This window comes from Macrosteles quadrilineatus, unplaced genomic scaffold, assembly GCF_028750875.1.
Source record: "Macrosteles quadrilineatus isolate MER2022 unplaced genomic scaffold, UCM_ALF_1.0 Scaffold_2__2_contigs__length_208266976, whole genome shotgun sequence".
Classification (NCBI taxonomy): Eukaryota; Metazoa; Arthropoda; class Insecta; order Hemiptera; family Cicadellidae; genus Macrosteles; species Macrosteles quadrilineatus.
Genome location: NW_026542595.1, coordinates 15,523,604 through 15,548,121, shown reverse-complemented (window position 1 = coordinate 15,548,121; position 24,518 = coordinate 15,523,604). Strand labels below are relative to the sequence as shown.

At 34.8% G+C, this 24,518-nt stretch overlaps 1 protein-coding gene across 2 annotated transcripts in view; it reads left to right on the top strand.

The window, feature by feature from the left end:
- Nucleotides 1–24,313, top strand: part of LOC128987356 (inactive pancreatic lipase-related protein 1-like) — an 86,647-nt gene extending 62,334 nt beyond the window's left edge. For both annotated transcript variants that reach the window (XM_054408157.1, XM_054408158.1), the window contains exons 9-11: nucleotides 485–608; nucleotides 4,426–4,638; nucleotides 24,178–24,313. In XM_054408157.1, the coding sequence (XP_054264132.1) occupies nucleotides 485–608; nucleotides 4,426–4,638; nucleotides 24,178–24,274 (434 nt within the window). In that variant the 3' untranslated portion in view covers nucleotides 24,275–24,313. The remainder of the gene's footprint in view (nucleotides 1–484; nucleotides 609–4,425; nucleotides 4,639–24,177) is intronic.
- Nucleotides 24,314–24,518: the final 205 nt, after the last annotated feature.

The following is a 24,518-nucleotide window of genomic DNA, read 5'->3' as shown; positions in this document are numbered from 1 at the left end:
TAAAATCATAAATGTCTCAAATTCATTTTTATAATTTTTTAATTATAAAATTAAACTGTCATAACCTAACCAAACCAACTAAACTTGCTGATATGAAAAAATTGTTGACAATCAGTTAGTGCTACCAGTGGGATTCGAACCCGGGACCTTCAGATTATCAGCCCGACACGCTATCCACTACACCACCAAGGCTCATTTTCAGCTGCGTATCGTTGGGGTTGCGGTAATGGTTGACGTCACGCCATCGGCACGGAGCGGTGGTGGGGGGTTTTCCGATCTGATCCACGATCCTCGGAGTTGCACTGGCTGCCTAGACGCTTATCTTGGCTATAGCAACTTATAGTCAATGATAACATCATTCTATGTGATAAATTTTTTTTCAATCCCTATAATTTTATCGCTTATTTGAAGATGTATTTTCTTTAACTATATTTATTTGCTTTTGGAAGACAAACTATTTTTCATCCTAAATCTTTGATTCTAGGATACCACTACAGAGTAACACTCGGTTTCGCAAAACCTTCCAAAGCTGAACAAACCATTGAGGGGCAAATCAAAATTACCTTACATGGTGAAAAAACTGCAAGAGAATGTGACCTGACACCGAGGTGAGAGTGACTTGGATAGAAAAATACAAGGTGCAACCTATTACAATGAATTATTTAAAGTATTGCCTCCTTAGCAAATTGCCCATATAGGGATGATGAAACGAGGGAATAAAATACTTTATTAATAATTGATTTAAAAAGGAAAAATATTTAAAAAAAACATTAACACTTCACTGTGAACATATTAGAACAACATAACATAATCAAGCAGCTGATATAAAAAGATACTTAAAAAAATAAAATCCTCAACAAAGAAAGGAATAAGCTATCTTACTATTTATTGGTATTGAACTATCAATTTCATATAAGATAAAATATATAAGATCATTATTTTCATTAGATATTCTTTTGAATACATTGGATATGCCAAGTTAGAATATGAAATCCTACTAATATTATAAATGAGAAAGTTTGGATGTATGGATGTATGTTTGTGACAAGTGAACGCGAAAAGTACTGGTCGGATTGGGCTGAAATTTGGCATGATGATAGCTCACATTCCCGATTAACATATAGGCATATTTTTATTTCAAAAATCCTTTCGGGCTCCGCCCCAGTGGCTCTGGAGTTTCCCATGTTAACCTTATGAGAAATGGAATTATTGAATCTTAACAGCTGTTTCAATTAAACAAGTTGGTTCTGTTCTATGATGTTCAATAGCATTAAAGTTACAAGGATTACCAACAGGGTGCAGCACTATTATTTCTTTTACATTTATGACAACAGCCAATTTGCAACCAAAAGGTGAGTGAGCGTAGCGAACGAACTTCAACCTGGAGGCGAGTACGCGTAGCGAACGAGCTAACCTGAAGGCAAGTGAGCGCAGCGAACGAGCTCTAACCTAAAGGTGAGTGAACGTAGCGAACGAGCTCCAACCTAAAGGTGAGTGAGCGTAGCGAACAAACTTCAGCCAGGACGTGATTGAGCCATGCGAACGAGATAATCTTGAAAATTAAGAAGTTAAACGGGGCAAAGCCCGCGGGTTACAGCTAGTTAATAATAAAAATGAACAAAGTGCTCGCCCATCTTCAGACAAAATCATTGTAAGTACATTTTCCTGTCAAATATACAAAGAAAAATTTATCTCTTACAGAGATTTTAGAAATTTTAATGAAGCAATTTTTTTGTCCGATGTTAATTTAACACCTTGGCACTCCATACATACCCTGGAGTCAGTTGATGATATGGTCGATTCACTTAATGAAACCATTTTAAATTGTATGACAAGCACGCTCCAATTGTCAACCGTAGGGTTAGTAAAAGCCAATCCGTTCCTTGGATTAGTGAGGAGATCAATGGTTTAATGGCTCGGCGGGACTCAGTACATTGCAGAGCCAAAATAACTAGAGATCAGGTGCTCGTGGCCCACTACTGCCAGCTTAGAAATCAAGTAAAACAACATTTACGTAATGCTCGACTTCAATATTATCATAGATTGTTTTCTGTAGGAAAGCAATCCTCTGTTGTTTGCTGGCGTAATCTAAAACATTTTGGATTTGGAAAGCATGTTAAAGTTGTTCCCATATCAATTCCCTTGAACAATTTCAATAATTATTTTTTATCAGTTTCATCACAGGCAAACGGTACAATAGTTCAGAACCATTTAACTGAGTTAAAATTAACCATTACTTAGTTAAAATTTCCCTTGCCAAATCCTATCACTAAATTTAACTTCAAGCCTATATTGCAAATTGATGTTTTGAAGGCTATAGGGCAGTTAACGTCTGACGCCACTGGTTCTGACAGAATCCCAATTTCTTTAAATAAACGTATCTTGTTTGCTCTCCTTCCAACATTAACTTTCATATTTAATACTTCACTAAGATCAGGTATTTCCCCAGAAAAGGGGAAGTCTGCGCTTGTCCGTCCCTTGAATAAATCTCATCCCCATCTCTTCCGCAAGACTACAGACCAATTAGCATTCTTCCCGCCCTTTCTAAAGCACTAGAAAGAGTCATTCACTCTCAAGTTTCTGATTTCTTGGCACAAAATAACATCCTCAATAGCTTTCAATCGGGTTTTCGTAAATCATTCAGCACTGAAACAGCAATGCTTCATGTAACTGATGACATACGATTTGCTATGGATCGTAGCTAATGTACTATCTTAACATTATTTGATTTCAGTAAAGCCTTCGATACCGTAAATCATAGCATTCTTCTAGCTAAACTCCAACTTTTAGGTTTCTCTGATAATTCACTAAAATGGATGAGATCATATCTTCAGAGCCGAAAGCAGTGTGTGTGTCATGACAACTTGACGTCCGACTGGAGACAAGTTCCCTGCGGAGTTCCTCAGGGTTCAATTCTTGGTCCTCTGCTTTTCACCATTTACATCAATGAAATCGGTACAGTTCTACACCATGTAAAGTTTCATTCGTACGCTGACGACTTGCAATCTATTCTCATTTTAAAGTGAACGATGCAAATGAATCTATACACTTGATGAACCACAACATCGACAGAATTGTCCAATGGGCAGAAAAGAATGGACTTAGACTCAATCCTGACAAGACAAAGCCAATCATAGGTCACTCATGGTTACTCAACAAAGTGGACCTAGACAATTTACCAAAAATCACTGTAAACGAAACCACTTTGCAATACCAGGACAAAGTAAAAAGTCTTGGTTTGACTTTAAACCGCACATATTAGACTGGTCTGACACGGTGGTAAGCACTTGTAAAAGAGTGTTTGCCGCTGTTCACACACTGAAGAAGATGCAACGACTTCTACCTTTTCACATTAAACTCTTACTAGTCAAATCACTCGTGTTTCCACACTTTAACTTCTGTAACACTGTGTTTAATGGTATGACTGTGGCTTTGGCAACAAAATTACACAGAGTACAAAATTATTGTGTTCGATTCTTGTTCAATCTTAGGCGTGATGACCATGTCACACCCTATTACATAAATGAATGAATTTTGAAATTAGAGGACATCAGAAAAATATGAATACTTTTCATTACTCATTCGGCCATCAATCTTGGAATTCCAAATTATCTTGCAAAGAATTTTAAATGTTAATTTTAAATGAATGAAAGAGGCGCAAGGGATACCCACTCTGGCTCGTCCACGCTTCGCATTTCTCATCACAGAACAACTGTTTATAACAAATTATTTTTAGCAACAGCTTGCCGCCTATGGAACTCCATACCTTTTCACGTTAAATCCATAGAAAACTGATCCCGACTGATGGTGGCGCAGAAAGGATATTACCTTGACCGAACGGCCGTAGCTTGGCAGGATGGCATGCGTTAGGCCTAGATGCAACAGAGGGTGTATGTGTGTGTGTGAATGTATGTTAAGGAAGATTAATGTAAACTAAGATTAATGCTATTTTATAACTTGGTTTGTTACAAAATGTATAGTATTTTTTGTTAATATTTTGTTGTTGTTATTATTAGTTTTTTAGAGGTTAACTGTAAGAAAGGACCATGAGGTCCTAAGTTCGCCTCAATAAAGAAGGATTTTCTTTCATTCATTAAAATATTGATCAATTGAATAAATTAATGCTTTTGCATTGACCCACATGAATCCAGCAGCAGACAAACTTTAATCCCCATAATCAAACATCAATGGAGATATTGACTAATTTTTTGATCCTGTGGAGGACGTTATTTTGATCTCACTATAAAAGGTGTTTTATGTAAATACTATTACAAATGATTTATTGTTTGTGCAGTTCATGCTGGTTGACGCCGATTAGTTTAGGCCTATATTTTTTTTTTATAATTATAATGAAAGCTGTTGATTGTTCATTTATTTTTTTCAAAAAATTGAAGAATCTTGAATTGAAACACATTAAATTTTTAGCCGACCCCAGAAGTTTGTCCATGGGACTTTACATAAGTTCCTCAACACAGACACTGTAGACACTGGTCCAGTCCACAAGGCTGATGTTCGCTGGAGAAGAAACTCCAATGTGCTGTCACCAACATCTCTGTTCAACTGTGCACTGTCCTGCAATGACCATCTGTACGTACGGAACGTCACAGTGGATGTCACCAGCTCTACATTAGCTAGAGGGTTGGTAAAACATCTCAGTATAATAATAAAAAATGTTTCAGTTTTATTTATTAAGGTTCACTAGTGGTTGTTGGGATATAAGTTCCCAAAAAGCTCAAATGTAAAACACATTATTTTTAAATTATTTAAACAAACCCAGAATCAAATTATCTCCTTTTTAGTGAATTTCCCATATAGGGAATAAGCTATTACCGTAGGTCTCGTGGTAAAACCTAGACCCGGGACCGATTTACTTTTTTGTTTTGGGATCCACAGAGGCCATAAACACCCTTTGTTCAAATTAATATATATATATATATGAGTCATTTAATAAATTAATAACTTAAATGGTAACTTACTAAATGTTTAATTATTTATTTCATTTACTAATGTATATTCATAAATTCACATATATATGTGTGTGTGTGTCTGTTAGCGCGATAACTCGAGCAAAATTGATCCGATTTTGATTAAATTTGGTACAAACGTGTAAACCTAAATTCAATCTAACGAGTTGTTGATCCAGCATGATCGGACTATGGGAACGGGGGTTTGTGGGGTAAAAATTGGGTTTTCCCATTTTGGACTCTATTAAAACACAAAATTTCAAGATTTCTTTCTAAACCGTTTTGTAGAAATAAAAAATAAAATAATTTTGTATATTGAAGCGTTGTTTTATGCCTAACGGTTATGGAGAAATTGAAAAAATTTTAAACTTAAAATTCCGATGTTATTCTTATGGAGAATAAATAAACTGTTGTAGTTTGCTTGTTTATGGATATACTAGCAGTTACCAGGCGCGCATTGCTGCCCTAACAACTATTATTTAAATGGTAATTTGTTCTTCACGATAAATAATAAAAAATGTACACCAAAAACAAAAATAGAATATTTATTTTACTTAATTGCCATGGATAAACAATGTTTTTTGTATATACATTTAAGTTATTATTTAACTCACTAAAATAGGTATTGCCATCCCTTTTATTGTTTATAATACTTTGATAAAGGTTTTACTTTTTATGTTTACATATTTAAAAATGGAGAAGTTAAACGTTGTTGAGTGCACAGGTGTGCTGCGATTGGGGTTTAATATATTTGGACTTATCCAAAAGTAAAATAGTTCTCTGTGCCGCATTCTGTGGAAACAGTGTGGCACTATTTCAAATCATGACTAATATAGAATGTTGTGATCCTTTAAACCTACAAAACAGTTGGTGAAAGTAAACATCTGCTTTTAAATTATATTTATTTGTAAAAATTGTAGTTCCAAAAGTCTGACATTGGACCCCTTAAAAAACCCCCTGGGCGGAGCCCTTTTGATGGATCTGCACCAAACTTCACACAAACCATCCTTGAATAATGCTTAATAATGCCTAAAAGTTTCATTCCAATCCGCCAAGCGTTTTTGGAGTCCATAGGGTATATACCTACATACATACATACATATGTACATACGTACATACATACATAAGTACATACTTCCTCTTTTATAGATATAGATTTTAATCAAATTTGGCAATTTTGTTTATTTCATACTAAGCTATCAACATTTCAATTAAAAAAACACCTCAATACCTTCCCTGTAGCAGCAAACCTAAGTAGGCCTACTCCATTAAAATTAATGTTATTTGAATAAGGAAATAAACCTCACAATTTTAAGGGAATATTTTAGTATAAATCCAGCCAAGAAAATGGAAATTTGCTTAGTCTGCAGGTTTGCTGGGGGGGGGGGTATTATTTTTATGGTTTAGCCTCTGGATCTCTGATTTTTACAACAAAAGGTTTAAATTACCTGTATCCCTCAAAGATCGCCTGACGGATACAGGTAATTTAAACCTTTTGTTGTATCAAAATATTGATTTGTCAGGATAGATATCCCTGTAGGGTAGATATCTTCTGTGTAAAAAAACAGTCTCTTAATTGTTTACTTTTGTTGATGCTATTTTCAAGAAATAATCTGCAAACATAATAATTGGTTGTGAATAAATACTGGTTTACTAAGGTAGCTTTAGTCTTGAGGCTAATGTTAAAAAAATTGCTTCCCTGATTGGAATTTTGGAAATCGTACTTGTGACATATGAAAAGGCATATAAGGTGTGTTGAGATAATCTTAGTTCTTGGTAAAAATCGCTAAATTAGCACCCTGACCCAGTTATTATTTCTAATTTTATACTCCTTTTGTAAATGTTTCACAAAATTAGTGTTATGGCATCCCATTGATAACTTAACCCAAGATTTTTTTTCTGATAAACATATAAAAACTACTCTACGTGCAAGTTCATGTGGTGGTATTACTCATGGTGTGATAGATTTGACATATTTGATCAAAATAGGCATATTTAAACGTTCAGCGGGTGGTTCAGTTTACCACACCTATGTATTCATTTGCTACTGTTCTATTTCTAATCCAAGAATATTAAACACACATCTTGTTTCAACAAACTCTATTTCAAAACTAAACCAATGTTTACAAAAATATGTTTACAAAAATCATCTGTCAACAAAAGATATTTAAACACAAATAAATCATATGACTAAAAGAACAGACTTAATACAACAGCTACTTTGTTCACATTTTAAATTGTTTAATTTTTAATAGTATAAAATTTTTGTTCAATATATTCATTATCATTTTGTTTGAAAACATTTTAACGTTTTTACATTTTATTAAGGGTTAAAAAAGCTAATCGTCAGCTGATTCTTAACTCTTTAGCCACTGGTTAGGGTTCCATTACCCTTACCTTAGGGTTGAGCCCTCTCCCGTCTTTCTACGACTTCCCAGTCGCCCACAATTTTGAAGGTAAGAATTACATTGTGTAATTAAATATATAGTTTCTATTTAAATGTTTGTAACTTCATTATTTTTGCAGCCCTAAGTTCAATTCTTTTTATTTGAGCCATCTTACATGATTCTACTTCTTATCATACGCTTAACAAATTTACATAAAAATACACAAATTTGCAAATTGCGCAGTATAATAATTGATTTCAATATTCAAAGATTTAACGAAAAAGTCTCAATTATTATAGGTAACGTTATTCATAATAGTAAACAGTATATTGCAGAATGGACTGGCAAATAAGTAATCCAAAATGTTAATATTGTGTGCAGGCTTGATGATAAATCACGATCAGCTGTATTTATGCAAACAAAAATCTGCTGTAAATGGCTTTTAATGCTTTTCTTATGGAGAACATTTTACGTTAGATCTAATTTTGTACTATTCTTCCCCGCCTTCATGGGATAGAGTCCTTTCATTTGATCCCTCTTCCGTCATTCTACAACTTCCCATTCGCCCAAAATTTCTATGCAAAGAATCACCTTACGTAAATAAATATACAGGGTGCTCATAAAAGGTGTGGACATAATTTACATAGTGATTCCTTGGGTCAAAATAAAGAGAATATCAAGAATAATATTTTTTTTCAAAAATCGCTCCGTTAACCAGATATCTGCCGTTCTGTATATTTTACATAAACGTTTTTATCTTTGGACTTTTTCAACCGATCTTTATGAAACTAATGAACTAAACTATGTATGTTAAGGCAGAAGAGACCAAAGTTAGAAAAACATTTCATCATGATTCAAAAATTTCAAAATGGCGGCCATTTTAATGTTTTAAACTTAAATTACTCAAAAACGACTGATTTTATGAATAAAAAATCACATACTCTTTTTTTTAGCATTTTTAATTCTTTATTAAACGATACCAAGTGTAAAAAGATTGAATAAGAAATAGCTGAAATATTACGATTTTTAGTTGTAGAATGGGGCAAACCTGACTAGCTTCTGCCTTATTCTACCCCATTTGAAAACTAAAAATTATGTCTCCACCTTTTCCGAACACCCTGTATAGATGTTGCCTGTGTTGCTGTCAGCACAACATACCTTCCACCGGTGCCATATCTCCTGTATAACCAGTGTCTGATGGTTGATCAGTTAGGCCTAAATGTTTTGTTTGTTGTATCCACGCTATCATTGTAATTTTTTAATTCTAAAAAAATCCACCGACGAGAAGAGCAGACATTCTGACATGAAGATGTGTTACTCGAGTTATTGTGTTCGCGGAAACATACATAAACATTTCATCGAATCATGTTTTTGGCCTCCGGGGATATAAAAATGAGAAAGTAAATCGGTTCTGGGTCTAGCTCTTTCTGTGCCACCTCTGGTGGTACTAGCTTCTTCTTAATAGGGCAATTCGCTAAATGTGTCACTCAAATGTTTACCTAATTTGAAGAAACCTCTGTTGAAGTTTAAAGATGCATATTTTTCATTAAATTATATTTAAATTGCATGTATATAATTTGTAGTGGAGACTGGGGTGGTCACTTCATTTTTTAAGAATCTAGGTGACGTGGATTAGTTTTGTGAAGTGTTTCTGTCTGGTGGCTTTTTGAGTAGACACTACCTCGTTTCTTTTCAAGATCTCAGTAGAGACTTTCATGTTACTGATGATAGAGTGATTTTAGGCTATACAATTTTATCTACTTCATATCCAGTTATTTACAAGAAATATACTTTTAACTAGGTGAAACCCGTCAAAATCGACGGTTACTCTCAAGGCTTACGACTCTAGTTCATCTACGGAAAGCTAGGTTTAGTGGAATATACTTCAAGTAGCTGCCTAAATAGTATTTACTTTTTATGCCTTTTTTTTAGCCGAAATGTCGTGTTATTTTCAATCATGTTAACAACCCAGTGCACGGTCCGTAACATAGGATACTGCAAATAATTTGTCAAGATAGGTACCATTTTAGGCAAGGTTTCTGTCTTTGGATGTTATTAGACATGATAAGAGTACAATAAACTTCTTCTGTAGATAAATAATCTGCTGGAGAAATATAAGCCGAATTATAAATGTTACAATGCGAGTTCAAGCATTTTGTAACTATATGGGTAAGTACATAGTATTTTTTAGGCTGCTGCTTAGTGCACTTAAAGAATATATATTTTAGAGTAAATTAAATGGTTTTTGTTGCTGAGTAGCGCTAGTAAACATGTACAACCCATTTATTTATTGTAATAACATTAAAAGGCTCTCTAATAGTTGAAATTCTTATTTGTATACATATCTATATTATGTGTTCACTATGATGAATGAATACTTTATAGCAACCTCTCTGAAAAGTCTGTAGTAAATTGAAGATTTACAACTTAATGACTTTCTAAATCGTGCACATATTTCTGCATAAATATTTAAAATGTTTTATCGAGTTGCTGTAAAGTACTATTAATTTAATAAAATATGGACACGGCTCAAATGGACAACGTGCCCTTCTGCACTTGTATTATTTTGTATTGTATTACACATTCGACTATTTTTCCAATGATTGAAAACATGTATGACAATAATCTCATGAACCTATGATGATCTGTAGAATAATATGATAAAATATAGGCAAAAGTGGTGAAAAAGGCAGACAACAACCCGTACAACAGATATTAGATAGTTCAATAAGAAATTATTGTAATTGTTCTGTGATAAAAGGAATTTCCACTGATTTTGTAATGAAACGTTATATATTGCAAAATATGACATGATACAGAAGAAAATCAATTTTAAAATCAGAAAATAACATTGCAAATACTTCTTCTGGACAACTCAGTAACTCCCAATAAATGTGTGTTGTTTAAAACACAATTTAAAAATTAACAGCTGTTTAATTAAAAATTATTATATGGCCAAAATGTAAACAAAGCTGTCGAGGGATCTTTAAAGGCTTCAGGGGCAGAGCCCTAAGCGAATTTACTTAGTTTATCTTTTGATAACTCATCTACAGACCAAGACCTTTCTTTGGACATCTCTATCAAGTTTCTTCGCCCAGTCGGTCTCTCAAATTAGTGGAGACAAAGTTTACAATTAAATATTTAGATTCCCCCATGTTAATCTTATGGGCGAAAACCCAACTTTGATGGAAGATCCTGCCCAAACTAATAAAGATATCAAAAAACGAAAAACACTTTGCAAAACTACAGATCAGGGCAATTGTTTTGACATTTTAATCATCAAAAACGGTCCAAAAATGTGGGAGGAGTTCTGTTTACAAAAATCGGCTTAGCGTATTATATATATAGATGGTTGAGACTGAGTGTTTGCTGAACAAAGGTATGTTCTATCATTCATTCCTGTAGTTGTACGCTTTAGGGGTTATGATAGATTAAGGAATTAAGTTCATGTTGAAGAAAAACTTGTGTTTGGGGCAATGAGAGTCAACAGCCACCATTACCCAAATCAATTTTTCCTTTATTTTACGTTTGAGATTCCACAGATAAACATTGGCAGTCTGAGCATGTCTTTTAGCAGGATGAAAAAATCAAAATATGTCTGGACCACCATAGAACTCTCATATTAGCAGTGCTCGATATGCAGCAGAATGGCATTCCGGTACTTTTCTTTCAGAAAGATCAAAATATTGGCCTAAATAGTACCTAGGCACTAATCACGTTAAATAAGTTACAGTTCCGGCACGTAATTTTTTACAAATCGAGCACTGCATATTAGTGTGCCCAATCATCGAAAACATCTCTCGCTTGCCAAGGTTATCAATTGGGCAGTAATATTTCAGCCACTATTAATAAAAAAACTTGAATTTTTTATAAATTTAATTTTTTTCCTTTTAATTTAGTCCTAAATCAATTGTATCACATACGTCATTATCCCAAGAGTGGGGGAGTGGCAGTCAAAGAATTTTTTTTAGTTTTTGTTGTTTGACTTCTAAATTAATTAATTTAAAAGGTCTTAGGTTTAAATGGTGTAAAACAATAATTGGAACATATAGTTCTGAGAATAATAAGAGTAATTTAACTTAAATCCTGGTTTTTAGTGATTACCCCTGTAGGTGACTGCCTTACCCCCAGTAAACAATAGGACTTTACTAATGATGAACAAATTTCAAGTTTTCAAACATACCTTTTAGGAGAATTCTGCCTTCTTAACTATCATTCACTATGGTGATTAAAAGTATTACAATATAATATACTTTCACACATTGTTGTAGGCCTACAGTAATCTATACTAGTGTACATGTTGCTCGAAAACAAGCAATTGCAAAGAAGTAAAGTACGGTAGTTATTTAAAAACAAATAACTTATTTAAAAACTAATAAAAGTCATAATTTTCGATGAGTTTAAAAGACTCAACTCATAGATTACGTACCTAACAGTTCCATATAATCAACATTTCTTGTAAATATTTTATCATTTTTCAAAAGCTGATCTGGTTTTTTAGTGTATTCTACAAACGTTTCCCACTTATAGCCAGCCGCATTAGGTTATCCATGTTGATCTTCGTCAATGATAATGTAGTCTGCATGGTACTACCCATTGTCGCCAGTACGTTAAAAAATTTCAGTGATTTTTTATAGCGATAACATTTTGTTTACATTACTTAAGAACTGCCTGACACTTCGGCTAACATCCTTGTTCATTGTTTGTGGAAATCATCATATGGATATCTTCACAGGTGTTCTTCATTATATAGGATGATAACAATAGAAAATGTTTTTTAAATCTCTATTTCTTCTACTTGGTGGCGCTCTATGACTTGCCTCTGTTTCCATGGTTAAAAAATCGGTTCTTTCAATGATTGCTCAAGAAATACAGTACTGGTACCCTGTCAATTCATTTTTCTTATTTGGTAAAATATATCAAATTGCCTAGGCTTTCTCGATTTTTTACATTGTAATATATGTTATGTACAAATGTAAATTAAAGTAGTAAATATTTAATTTCAACAAAATCAGTAAATGTACCCAATGCGTTTCATTGAATTGAAAAATAAATAACAGCAATTAAATTATACATCTGATCAAAATGTAAGCAATTGTTCTTCATAAGGATAACATGGGAACTTTCAAAGCCACTGGGGCAGAACCCAAGGGGCTTTTTTCAAAAATGTAAGGCCAGTTTGCAAATCTATGCAACACGGATAAAATCGGTTACGAAATGGCGGAGGAGTTCAACCGACAAACTTCATGTTCGCCTTTTAATTATATAGATTTATAAAAGAGGAAGTTTGTATACCTACATAAAATAAAATTACAGTTTTGTCTGTACATTGCGTAGAATCATGCAGTTTTTGGTTATTTTTACGTTTCATAGAGTAAGAAAGCCGAAACGAGTCTTATCTCAATTTCTGTCTGTCTGTTTGTCTGTCTTTCTGTCATTCTGTCTGTGACGCCAAAATGTGATTTTACTTGGCCTACTTCTAAAAAAATTGGGTGCCGATCAAGTTTCAAATCATTTTTCTGTATTTACTGGATTGGTGAGAGTGTCTTTGGCTATAAAAACATGGCCTCTCTTCTTTGAAGACAAAACAACAAACCATAAAAAACCCAATTTTGTTAGATTTTTGTCAAATTTTCTCCTAATGCTTACTATTACATTTTATTAAATAATGATCAGCTGTTTGGATTAGTTCTCACTTATAGCAAGCTTTCACTGATATGTTTACATTAAATACAGTTTACAAATACCGCAACCATTTCCGATCAAGTTTTATAAGCACATCTAAACCAAGTGAGATTAAAAACGTTGTGCCCGGTTTAATTAATTGCAAGTTCAATGATTGTTCTTGAGTTTTGACAACCGGGGAAAAGACCGTGAATCAGTGTTGTGTATAGTGCTGGGAAACATTTTTTAATCATCGTCACCAATAGCTTACCTAAAAAAAAGGTTTCCACTCATTGACGGCGCTTCAAGGACAGTTGTGTAAAGTGCAACATAAAAAATCAAAACTGCAGTGGGCAATCGGGGATGTTACTGCGATCTTGGGAGATCTTTCTGATTTCGCTGTGATCGTAAAAGAGGTTTAACTTAAAGATGTAGCTAAACTCGCTTTTCCAATGTGTCACTTTTGGTTTATACTTAACTCTTTGTGCTGCAATTGCTGGACCATACCGCAAATCTTGGCCCAAGCCCATTTCTTGGGTAGACCCTACATAGGCCGAATTATTCACAACCTCATTTCTACAACAATATCAGTACTTTTCCCTAGAATACATAAAACTAAAAACATCCAAAACCCTAGATTTGTGCGTTTTTTTGTCACATTTCCTCCGAATGTTTGCAAGATATGGCGATCATCGTTTAGAGATTACGTAATCTTTTAAATAAGAAACCTTTGTTTGGATAAAGGTGGTTTCTTCAAACTGTCATTAATATGTTAACATTAATAGTTGCTTACAAATAATGCTATTAATAGGAAATAACTTTTCGAAAACGTAAAAAAAATTTTAAACCAAGGGAGATTAATAACTTTGGTACTGCACCACATCAAGTGAAAGTTTTTTTGAGCAAACTGTACTATTATGAAAAGAATGATAAAAATGTTAGTAAAAAGAAAGAACTAGACTTAACCTTTTAATTGTGAACACTGAATAATAATCTCAAACAATAACAAACAAAATATGTTTAAAACACCAATATAATAAATAGGTTACATACCTTATAAATCCGACAAACAGCTCATTTTGAAAAGAAGGTTAATTGTTTACATGTTTCGGCTTGTATCGGCCATTGTCAAAACATCGCAGTTGGATGGTGAAATCCTTGTCATTGTTTCCTACTAAAAGTACATGCACAAACACACACACACGGACGGGACGAAAACATTACGAAAACGAAAATACTTTTAATAGGCCTATTATATAGAATACAAGGGCAGGACGCACGCACACCGTTGTCAAGGTCAGGATGCAGACTCAAAGCATAATAGGCCTATTAAAAGTATTTTCGTTCTCGTAATGTTTTCGTCCCGTCCGTGTGTGTGTGTTTGTGTATGTACTTTTAGTAGGAAACAATGACAAGGATTTCACCATCCAACTGCGATGTTTTGACAATGGCCGATACAAGCCGAAACATGTAAACAACCTTCTTTTCAAAATGAGCTGTTTGTCGGATTTATAAGGTATGTAACCTATTTATTATATTGAATACAACAGCTCAGGAGCTAGAATGGAAATTAATTTAAATATAAAACATAATGACATCCTCCCCTTTGGACGATTATTTCACTGGGATGATTTGGGCTCTACTTTGTCGCAGTGTTGATCCGTTGTCCTACTCAATTAGGTAGGATCTTGGCTCTTGAAGTTTAGCCTTCACCACACATTTCCTCCTCAGATCCGGTACCCAAACTGTACAGCCGGGATGAAGATCGGGAAGGTCCCTTGCCCCGTGGCGCTTGTCATATCTGGCCTTCATCCCCTCCCTGATGAGTTTTTCCTTAGCTTGGATCTTTGCATGGTCTGGCAAAGAGGGACATAGGTTTTCTGTTAAGATAGGGACGGTGCTCCTGATCTTCCTTCCCATGAGTATTCCGCTGGGGAATATCCATTTTCCAAAGGAGCTGTTCGGTAGGAAAGTAGACCAATTTCAACATCTTTACATTTTGACAGGATTTTTTTAGCTGAGCTCACTGCAGACTCAGCAAGACCATTTGACTGAGGCAGTTTAGGGCTGCTGGTGATAATTTCAAACCCCATATCTTCAGAGAATTGCTTCATTACGTCATTACAAAGTTGGCTACCGTTGTCACAACGTAGGCGGTGAGGTACACCAAACCGTGAAAACATTTTTTTCAGACAAGTAACTATTACATTTGAATTGATAGAGTTTAAAGGTCCAATAATTTCTAGATAACGGGAAAAGTAGTCTTGGACCACCAGATAATTTTGTCTTTTATAAACACATAAATCTGCACCAACTACCGACCATGGTAACGTTGGAAAGTCTGTAGGGATGAGTGGCATGGTAGAAATCCTTCTATTCTGCAGGCAAATGAAGCAGTCAGTTACCTTCCTCTCAATATCTTTGTTGATTCCTGGCCACCAAACTGTTTCCTTTGCTAAGCCACGGCATTTAGAAATACCCAGGTGGCCATTGTGGAGTTTGTCTAAAACCAATTCTCGCAGGCTGCGAGGAATAACAATCCTGCCCCCCATCAATATCAATCCCTCATGATCAGCTAAGCTATCTTTGTATTGCGCATAAGCACTGCATCGTTGATTAATCTGGTCCCAACCAGAGTGTAAGAACTTCTTTAACAGTTGGAATGTTTCACCTTTTGTGGAATGAGTTTTTATAAGTTCATGTAATGTATCTCGGACAGGAAGATTCGCTAATTGTTCTTTGACATCATCTTCTAGTTCATTGGAAGAAGAATCGTTGATTTCTCCTATAGTAAGATTCGTTTGTCGGGACTACGTATCTGGCACTATATTTGTAGGGTAAAAAGTTCCTTCTCCATGTTAATCTTGTTTGATTTTTAAATGTTACATATTTTATATATATCGTTTTTGTTGTGAAATTTTAATGAAGACCTCAATAATTGACTAAAATTACATGTTTTGTACATTTTTTATGTTTTATTTATAATTAAATTCTATAAATCTTGTTATTTAGTTTTAAGCTTGACGTTATCTTTTTTATTAAACCTTTGACTAGTCTATTTAAAGAGTTCCTCAAATGTTAAAAAACTATTTTATTTATTATTAATAAATACATTGTAAAAAAGGACATTATATAATATTAGACTATAAGAAGAATGACGAAGCACCTGTGCATTTATCTAAAACCTCTGTACGTTTATGTGCTAATAAACATGATTTGATTTGATTTGATTTGATTTGATTTGGCACAGTCAACAGTTTGCCTGGTACGTAAGTAATCTCGTAATCAAACATCTGTAACCGAAGACGTAAACGTAAAAGTCTAGGGGAAAGCTCTTGAATAGGTTTATTCCCCAGTAGTGTCGTCAAAGGTTTATGGCCTGTCTGAAGAAGAAAGCGTTTCCCAACCAAATAAATTTTCAGTTTTTCACACACCCAGGTACAGGCCAAAGCTTCTCGTTCAATTTGAGCATACCTTTTCTCTGTTTCTGTCATCGCTCTAGAAACGTACATTAGAGGAGAGAACTTTCCATCATGTTCCTGCTCAAGCAAACCACCGAGGGCAAATGAGCTAGCATCAGCAGAAACTCTAGTTGAAGCATTGACATCGAATGGTTTTAAAACCGGAGAGCTGGAAATGACCTGTTTAGTCTTCTGAAACGCTTGTTCCTGAGCAGGTGACCATGTGAAGTCGACATCTTTTTTAAGTAACTCTCTAAGAGGCTGACCAATCGAAGCTGCGTTCGGAACGAATTTCGTGAGATAAGTGAACATTCCAAGGTACCTCTGTAGATCAGTTTTATTCGATGGTGGTTGAAAATCCACAACTGATCTTATTTTGTCTGGATCTATAGATACTCCCTTGTCGCTAATTTCATGCCCTGAAAATTGCACTGTGGAGTTTCTGAATTCACATTTCTCTTTTTTCAGTGTTACATTAGCACTTTTGAGAGCTTGCAAGACTTTTCCTAGACGGATATCGTGTTCTTCAACCGTGTTTCCCAAACTAAGATATCGTCCATCATATTGACACATCCCTCAAGACCCTCTAAGAGTTTTGATACTCTCCTCTGAAAATGTTCGGGTGCAGACGATATTCCAAATGGCAGTCGGTTGTAGCAATACCGTCCAAAAGGCGTAATAAACGTCATGAGACGTTTGGATTCTTCCGTCAGTAATATTTGCCAGAAACCCATTCTTGCATCAAGTTTACTGAACACCTGAGCGTTAGAAATTCTTGAGAATATTTCTTCCGTAGACAGCAGAAGCAATCGCTCCCTTACAATATAATTATTGAGCTCAGTGAAATCTCCACAAAGACGAATGGCTCCTGACTTCTTTGGAGCCACAACTATAGGGGCGCACCACTCCGTAGCTTCTTCGACTTTGGAAATAATGCCATTGTTCTCCATTTTAAACAGTTCTTCTTTTACTTTTTTGAACAGAGGCAGGGGAACCCTTCGAGGGAATGAAATAGCATATGGCTTAGCATCCTGGACAAGTTTGATATGATGAGGACCGCCTTTCATTACTCCGGGAACATCGGAAAACAACGTCACAAACGTATCCCTCTGTTCTACTATATTACTGTCGTTAACCTGATTAACTTTGGAGGAAAAAATGAGTAAATTTAAAGCATGTATTGCTGGTCTACCAAGTAAAGGGTTCTTCAACTCTTTTAACTTTAACACATAAATCTTTTGATTGGACGACTTACCAGATGCAACTACCCTCAATTCCCCTTCAAATGTTCCTAAGCAGGAGAGAGTTCCTTTACCAGCGTGTTCAACTACACCTTCGTAGTTTTGTAAATCACTTTCAGATTTACCTAACATTGACAACAGATTAACAGGTATACATGTGATATCAGCCCCAGTATCTATTTTGAAAACCAACGAAACACCATTGACTGACATCGTTACTTCCAAAGGAGGAACAAAATCTGGTTTTGTAAGTAAACTCTGATTGGATAAGGAATCCAAAATAACATTACTAGCAACACTAGTGACAACATTATCATCGTTTTCTTTGCCCCTGTAAGAGTCTTTTCCCTCAAATATCACATGTATTTTTTTATATTTACAAACACTAGAAAAATGTCAAATTTTCTTACATGTAAAACAGGTTGCCTCTTTAGCTGGACATAAGTTTGTGCCATGTGGTTTAGATGCACCACAACGATAGCAAACAAACGAGGTTGAATACTTGGATTTCCTTGATACCACGATAGTAGAGAGTGTACTCTTACTATCTGTCCTGTCCTGGTCCTCCCTTAAGAAATTTTGCTGAGACTTAACATTTTCAGATTGTTTAACTCTACCAATGGCTCTCACTAGGGTTAACTCTGGGTCCATTTGAAGAGAGAGAGACAGTTTTTCATCAGAAATCCCAACCACAATTCTGTCACGAATCAACTCTTTGCGGAGATTACCGTATTTACAAGTTTTTGACAGGTCAAAGAGACACCGTATGAATTCATTAACAGGTTCGCCTTCTTTTTGATTACGTTTATTAAACATGGCCCTCTCGTATATAATGTTAGTCTTCTTTGCGAAATGTTTGTGAAAACATGCTGTAACAAAATCATAATCACCAAGAGTTTCACCACCTAAGTTAAAACTTCGAAGAATAGTCTCGGCTTTAGGGCCCATTGTAAGAATTAACGTGTTGATTTGGGTTTCATCAGACTCTAAAATCAATTTTGATGCTGACCTATATCTCTCAAATGTCCGAAACCAAATTTCCCATTCTGAATCAACAAACAAAAAGGGTTGTGGTGTCTGACCCTGGTACCTAAACTCCTGACGAACGAGTGTTGCATTAGAACTTACTGTTTGTGACTGTACACTAAAATTTGGATCCTCTTGACCTTTCCTTTGTCTTCTCTTGGGCATTTTACGCACCTGACACCATGTACTATCATGAAAAGAATGATAAAAATGTTAAAAAAAAAGAACTAGACTGAACCTTTTAATTGTGAACACTGAATAATAATCTCAAACAATAACATACAACATAATATGTTTAAAACATTATATGACACAAACCATAGTGAGTGTTTAAAGCTTTACTTTGTTAACGTTACATGTTACATGTTTTGTGGCCTAATTGGTCGTTCGTAAGTACTATAGTTCTTTCCTTAATGTAAACGTGGATTTTTGGTACTGCTACTTTTCCTTCGAACTGGTGGTTATGGATGGTTACAAAAGTTATCGTTAGTGCTGCACCTTATTTCTTATTAAATTTAATTGATGTCTTACTGTATAATTTTTGCGTTTCCTGTCTGGAGTCCAAAATGTTAGTTTTTGCTATGAAAATGATAAAACATTAGTGAAAGATTTTTTGAGCAAACCATCACGATTTTTTAAAGCTTTATTTTGTTAACGTACTATCAATGTTTTGTGGACTGTGTATTTATTTACTTTTTTATATATTTGTCAATGGATTTACACCAATTTTACAGTTTGATTAGGCCTAAATACGATTATCATAAAATTTGATGACACTATCAAAACTTTCAAATACAATTTTTTTGTTTGTAATTTGCTTTGGTTAAAGCGTAGCAAATCTCCTAATTCCATTCTATATTTGTATGTGTATGTCTGTTGGTAACACATTAATGTCCTTATTTCTCAGTGTTTCGTGGAAAAGACAAGAGCACCTTTGTTAATGAAAATTTCAACCCGAATAAAGTGTGCAGTAATGAGGTTGAGGTAGTATTTTAACTACTTTTAACCAGTGTGAAAAGTAACTTTCAATTACAGGCCACCTCAGGGCTATACCTCATAGATCTATAAAGCAATTCCTTTTATCATTAGATTAAAATATGGACTAACACGATCGGGTCACATTGAATCTCGAAGCATTCGTTTTGGCTTGAACCTGTCAGATATTGTATTTGCGAAGGTTTATATTTATTCCTATACAGTAATAGTTTTGCCAGCATATCTGGAAAAATGCACACTAAATATGCAAACCAACTCCTGTTCTAAATATAAGAAGGTTTCAACTTACTACAAGATTCCCGTACGTAGAACGGGCACACAGCTAGTATATAGCCTATATATTTGAACGTTATGAGCTCAGACACCGTTGGACCGATTGCCACGAAACTTGGTACATATGTGTAGAATTTCATGGAATAGGTTTATACACCATCAATTTCGTGATCCGTCAAATCAGCTCCGCCCCAGTGGCTCTGCAGTTTCCCCATGTTTACCTTATGAGTACTTATATTTAAATGGAATTAAAGAATTTTAACAGCTGTTTCAACTAAACAATTTGATTCTGTGATGTTCAATATAATAAAAAAGTTAATAGGTTTACCAACAGGGTGCAGCACTATTATTTTTTTAAATTTATGACAACAGCTAATTTGTACCAAGCAGAAAAAAAAGCTGTGATACATAGAATGGATTGATTTTTTACAGTTATGTTAATGTAGCCAGTTAATACTAATAGTAAATTAATAAAAGTCTATCCACACACAGCAGATTTAGGTAACATCTTCTATATATATATATAATACGCTAAGCCGATTTTTGTAAACAGAACTCCTCCCTCATTTTTGGACCGATTTTGATGATTAAAGTGTCAAAAGAATGGCCCTGATCTGTAGTTTTGCAAAGTCTTTTTCATTTTTTGAAATCTTTATTGGTTTGGGCAGGATCTTCCATCAAAGTTGGATTTTCTTCCATAAGATTAACATGGGGGAATCTAAATATTTTATTGGAAACTTTGTCTCCACTAATTTGAGAGAACGACTGGGCGTAGAAACTTGGTAGAGGTGTCAAAAGAAAGGTCTTGGTCTCTAGATGAGTTACCAAAAGAAAATCGAAGTGAATCCTGTTAGGGCTCTGCCCCAGAAGCCCTTAAAGATCCCTCCAAAGATTTGTTTACATTTTCATGATGTGGATAATTGAAACAGCTTTTGAATTAAACAGCTGTTATTTCTTAAATTGTATTTTAAACAACACACGTTTATTGCTAGTTATTGAATTGTCCAAAAGAAGTATTTGCAATACTATTTACTGATTTTAAAATAGATTTTCTTCTGTATCATGCCATGTTTTGCAATATAACTTTCCATTACGAAATCAGTTGACAATCATTTTATAGTAACTCTTACAATTATTTCATATCGAACTATATCTTATATCTATTGTACGGGTTAGTGTCTGCCTTTATTACCACTTTTGCCTATATTTTATCATACTATCTACACAGATCATCATAGGTTCATGAGATTATTGTCATAGTTGTTTTCAATCATTGGAAAAGTCTTACAAAATAATACAAATGTAGAAGGGCACGTTGTCCATATGAGCCGTGTCCATATTTTGTTAAATTAATATTAGTGTATAGCAACTTAATAAAAAATTTTACAATATTTATGTAGAAAGATGTGCATGATTAAAAAATTAATTACACTGGAAAACTGCAATTTACTGTAGACTTTTCAGAGAGGTTACTTCGATGTATTCAATCCGTTTAGTAAAAACATAATAAGGGTATGTATACAAATAAGAACTTCAACTTTTAGAGAGCCATTGAATGTTATTAGACTAACCAAGAGGGTTCTACATGTTAAATATCGCTACTCAGCAACAAAAACCATTTAATTTATCTCTAAAAATATTTTCTTAAGTGGACTGAGCAGCAGCCTAAAAATATTATGTAACTTACTTATACAGTTACAAAATGCCCAAACTCGCATTTATAATTCGGCTTATATTTCCCCATCAGATTAGTTATCTGTAGTAGAAGTTCATTGAGCTCTTATCGTGTTTAATAACATCCAAACACAGAAACCTTGCCTAGAATTGTACCGGTACCTATCTTTGACAAATTATTTGCAGTGGTCTATATTACGGACCGTGGCCCTCTGGGTTGGTAACATTGTTGAAAATAACATGACATTTTGGCTGTAAAAATGGCACAAGGAGTAAATAATATTTAAGCAGCTACTGTCATGACAGAAAGGTCATATTCCTTTTAAACTAGATCACATCATCCTTTATACAATACGTTGATTAACAATGCATTTAAACATCAATTTTTACGTAACAGCCAATTTAAAGTAGGTATTCTTTTATTTTTTGAAATGCCACTTTGCTATGTCATTTGCATTATTTTTTGCCAATGAAGTCGCACGCCCATATAAACGAAGAGGCCCCTAACCGTCGATTTCGACGGGTTTCTCCTAGTAATAATTGTTCTATTTAGCGTTCTCAAGCTGATTATTTTCAAGGACACATAATTGTCTCTTCCGCATCTTGACCCCGTTGCAAGGCTCGGATATAGCGGCTAGTTCAATATAAAAAATACCCCCGCCGCAGCAAACCTGCAGACTAAGCGAGTTTTAACTTGTCTGATTACATTTTTACTAAAATATTTCCATAAATAAGACATATTTATTCCCTATTTAAATAACACTAGCTCTAACCCGCGGGCTTTGCCCCGTTTAACTTCTTAATTTTCAAGATGATCTCGTTCGTATGGCTCAATCACGTCCTGGTTGAAGTTCGTTCGCTACGCTCACTCACCTTTAGGTTGGAGCTCGTTCGCTGCGCTCACTTGCCTTCAGGTTAGCTCGTTCACTACGCTAACTCGCCTCCAAGTTCAAGTTCGTTCGCTATGCTCACTCACCTTTTGGTTGCAAATTAGCTGTTGTCATAAATGTAAAAGAAATAATAGTGCTGCACCCTGATGGTAATCCTTGTAACTTTAATGCTATTGAACATCATAGAACAGAACCAACTTGTTTAATTGAAACAGCTGTTAAGATTCAATAATTCCATTTCTCATAAGGTTAACATGGGAAACTCCAGAGCCACTGGGGCGGAGCCGATTGGACGGATCACGAAATTGATGGTGTATAAACCTATTCCATGAAATTCTACACGTATGTACCAAGTTTCGTGGCAATCGGTTCAGCGATGTCACTGTCAAATGAGTTTATCACTGCCAAATCCTACTATTATTATAAATGAGAAAGTTTGGATGTATGGATGTATGTTTGTGACAAGTGAACGCAAAAAATACTGGTCGGATTGGGCTGAAATTTGACATGATGATAGCTCACATTCCCGATTAACATATAGGCATATTCTTATTTCAAAAATCCTTTCGGGCTCCGCCCCAGTGGCTCTGGAGTTTCCCATGTTAACCTTATGAGAAATGGAATTATTGAATCTTAACAGCTGTTTCAATTAAACAAGTTGGTTCTGTTCTATGATGTTCAATAGCATTAAAGTTACAAGGATTACCATCAGGGTGCAGCACTATTATTTCTTTTACATTTATGACAACAGCTAATTTGCAACCAAAAGGTGAGTGAGCGTAGCGAACGAACTTCAACCTGGAGGCGAGTTAGCGTAGCTAACGAGATAACCTGAAGGCAAGTGAGCGCAGCGAACGAGCTCCAACCTAAAAGTGAGTGAGCGTAGAGAACAAACTTCAACCAGGACGTGATTGAGCCATGCGAACGAGATAATCTTGAAAATTAAGAAGTTAAACGGGGCAAAGCCCGCTGGTTACAGCTAGTATATATATATACAAACATCCTCTTTTATACTTATAGATTAAGATTTAACGAGTGCTTAGGTTTGCTGCTACGGGGAGGTTAAAAAGTGTTTTTTTACCATACGTCAATAGTATAGGATGAAATAAATAAATTTGCCAGATTTTACCAATATATATATCCATAAACAAGTAAACTACAACAATTTTCATTTTTCCATAAGAATAACATGGGAATTTTAAATTACACTATTTTTCTCCGTGACCGTTAGGCATACAACAGCGCTTCAATATACTAAATTATTTATTTTTTTAAGTTCTACAAAACGGTTTGTAAATTTTTTTGTTTTTAGGGTCAAAAATGGGAAAACCCCATTTTTATCCCATAAAACCCCGTTCCCATGATCCGATTATGCTGGATTGGGAACCAGTTATCGCGCTTAACGGACACATATATATATATATATATATATATGAATCTGAACGGATGGTGTTTTTGGCCTCTAGGGACCTCAAAATGAAAAATTAAATCGGTCCTGGGTCCAGGTCTTACCATGAGTACTACGGTAATAGCTTATTCCCTATATGGGAAATTCGCTAAAAGAGCTTAATTTTCACCATGATTGTATTGCTATGTTTCAGAGATGACCTGAGCAAGTCACTGTACCCCATGGGGGTTGAATATGGAGACATTTCTTCAAGTGGTGCTGTTACGTTTGTTGACCAATGTACCTTGTGAAAAGAAATAGATGCAAAAAAGTCTTCTGCAAAAATGTAACAGTGTTTGTTTGAAATTATCAACATGGTGAAAAAGTACAACCACAGTAATAAGCCAAAACCAAACTCATCAATATTTAGCTTTTAATATTGATGGTGTAGTTTTGGTTAGTTTGTCAGCGTTTTAATGATAGTTAATTATTGAAGAACTTCAGGTTTTGCAATACAGTAGAACCACGGTTAACCGAAATAAAGGGGGGGGAGGG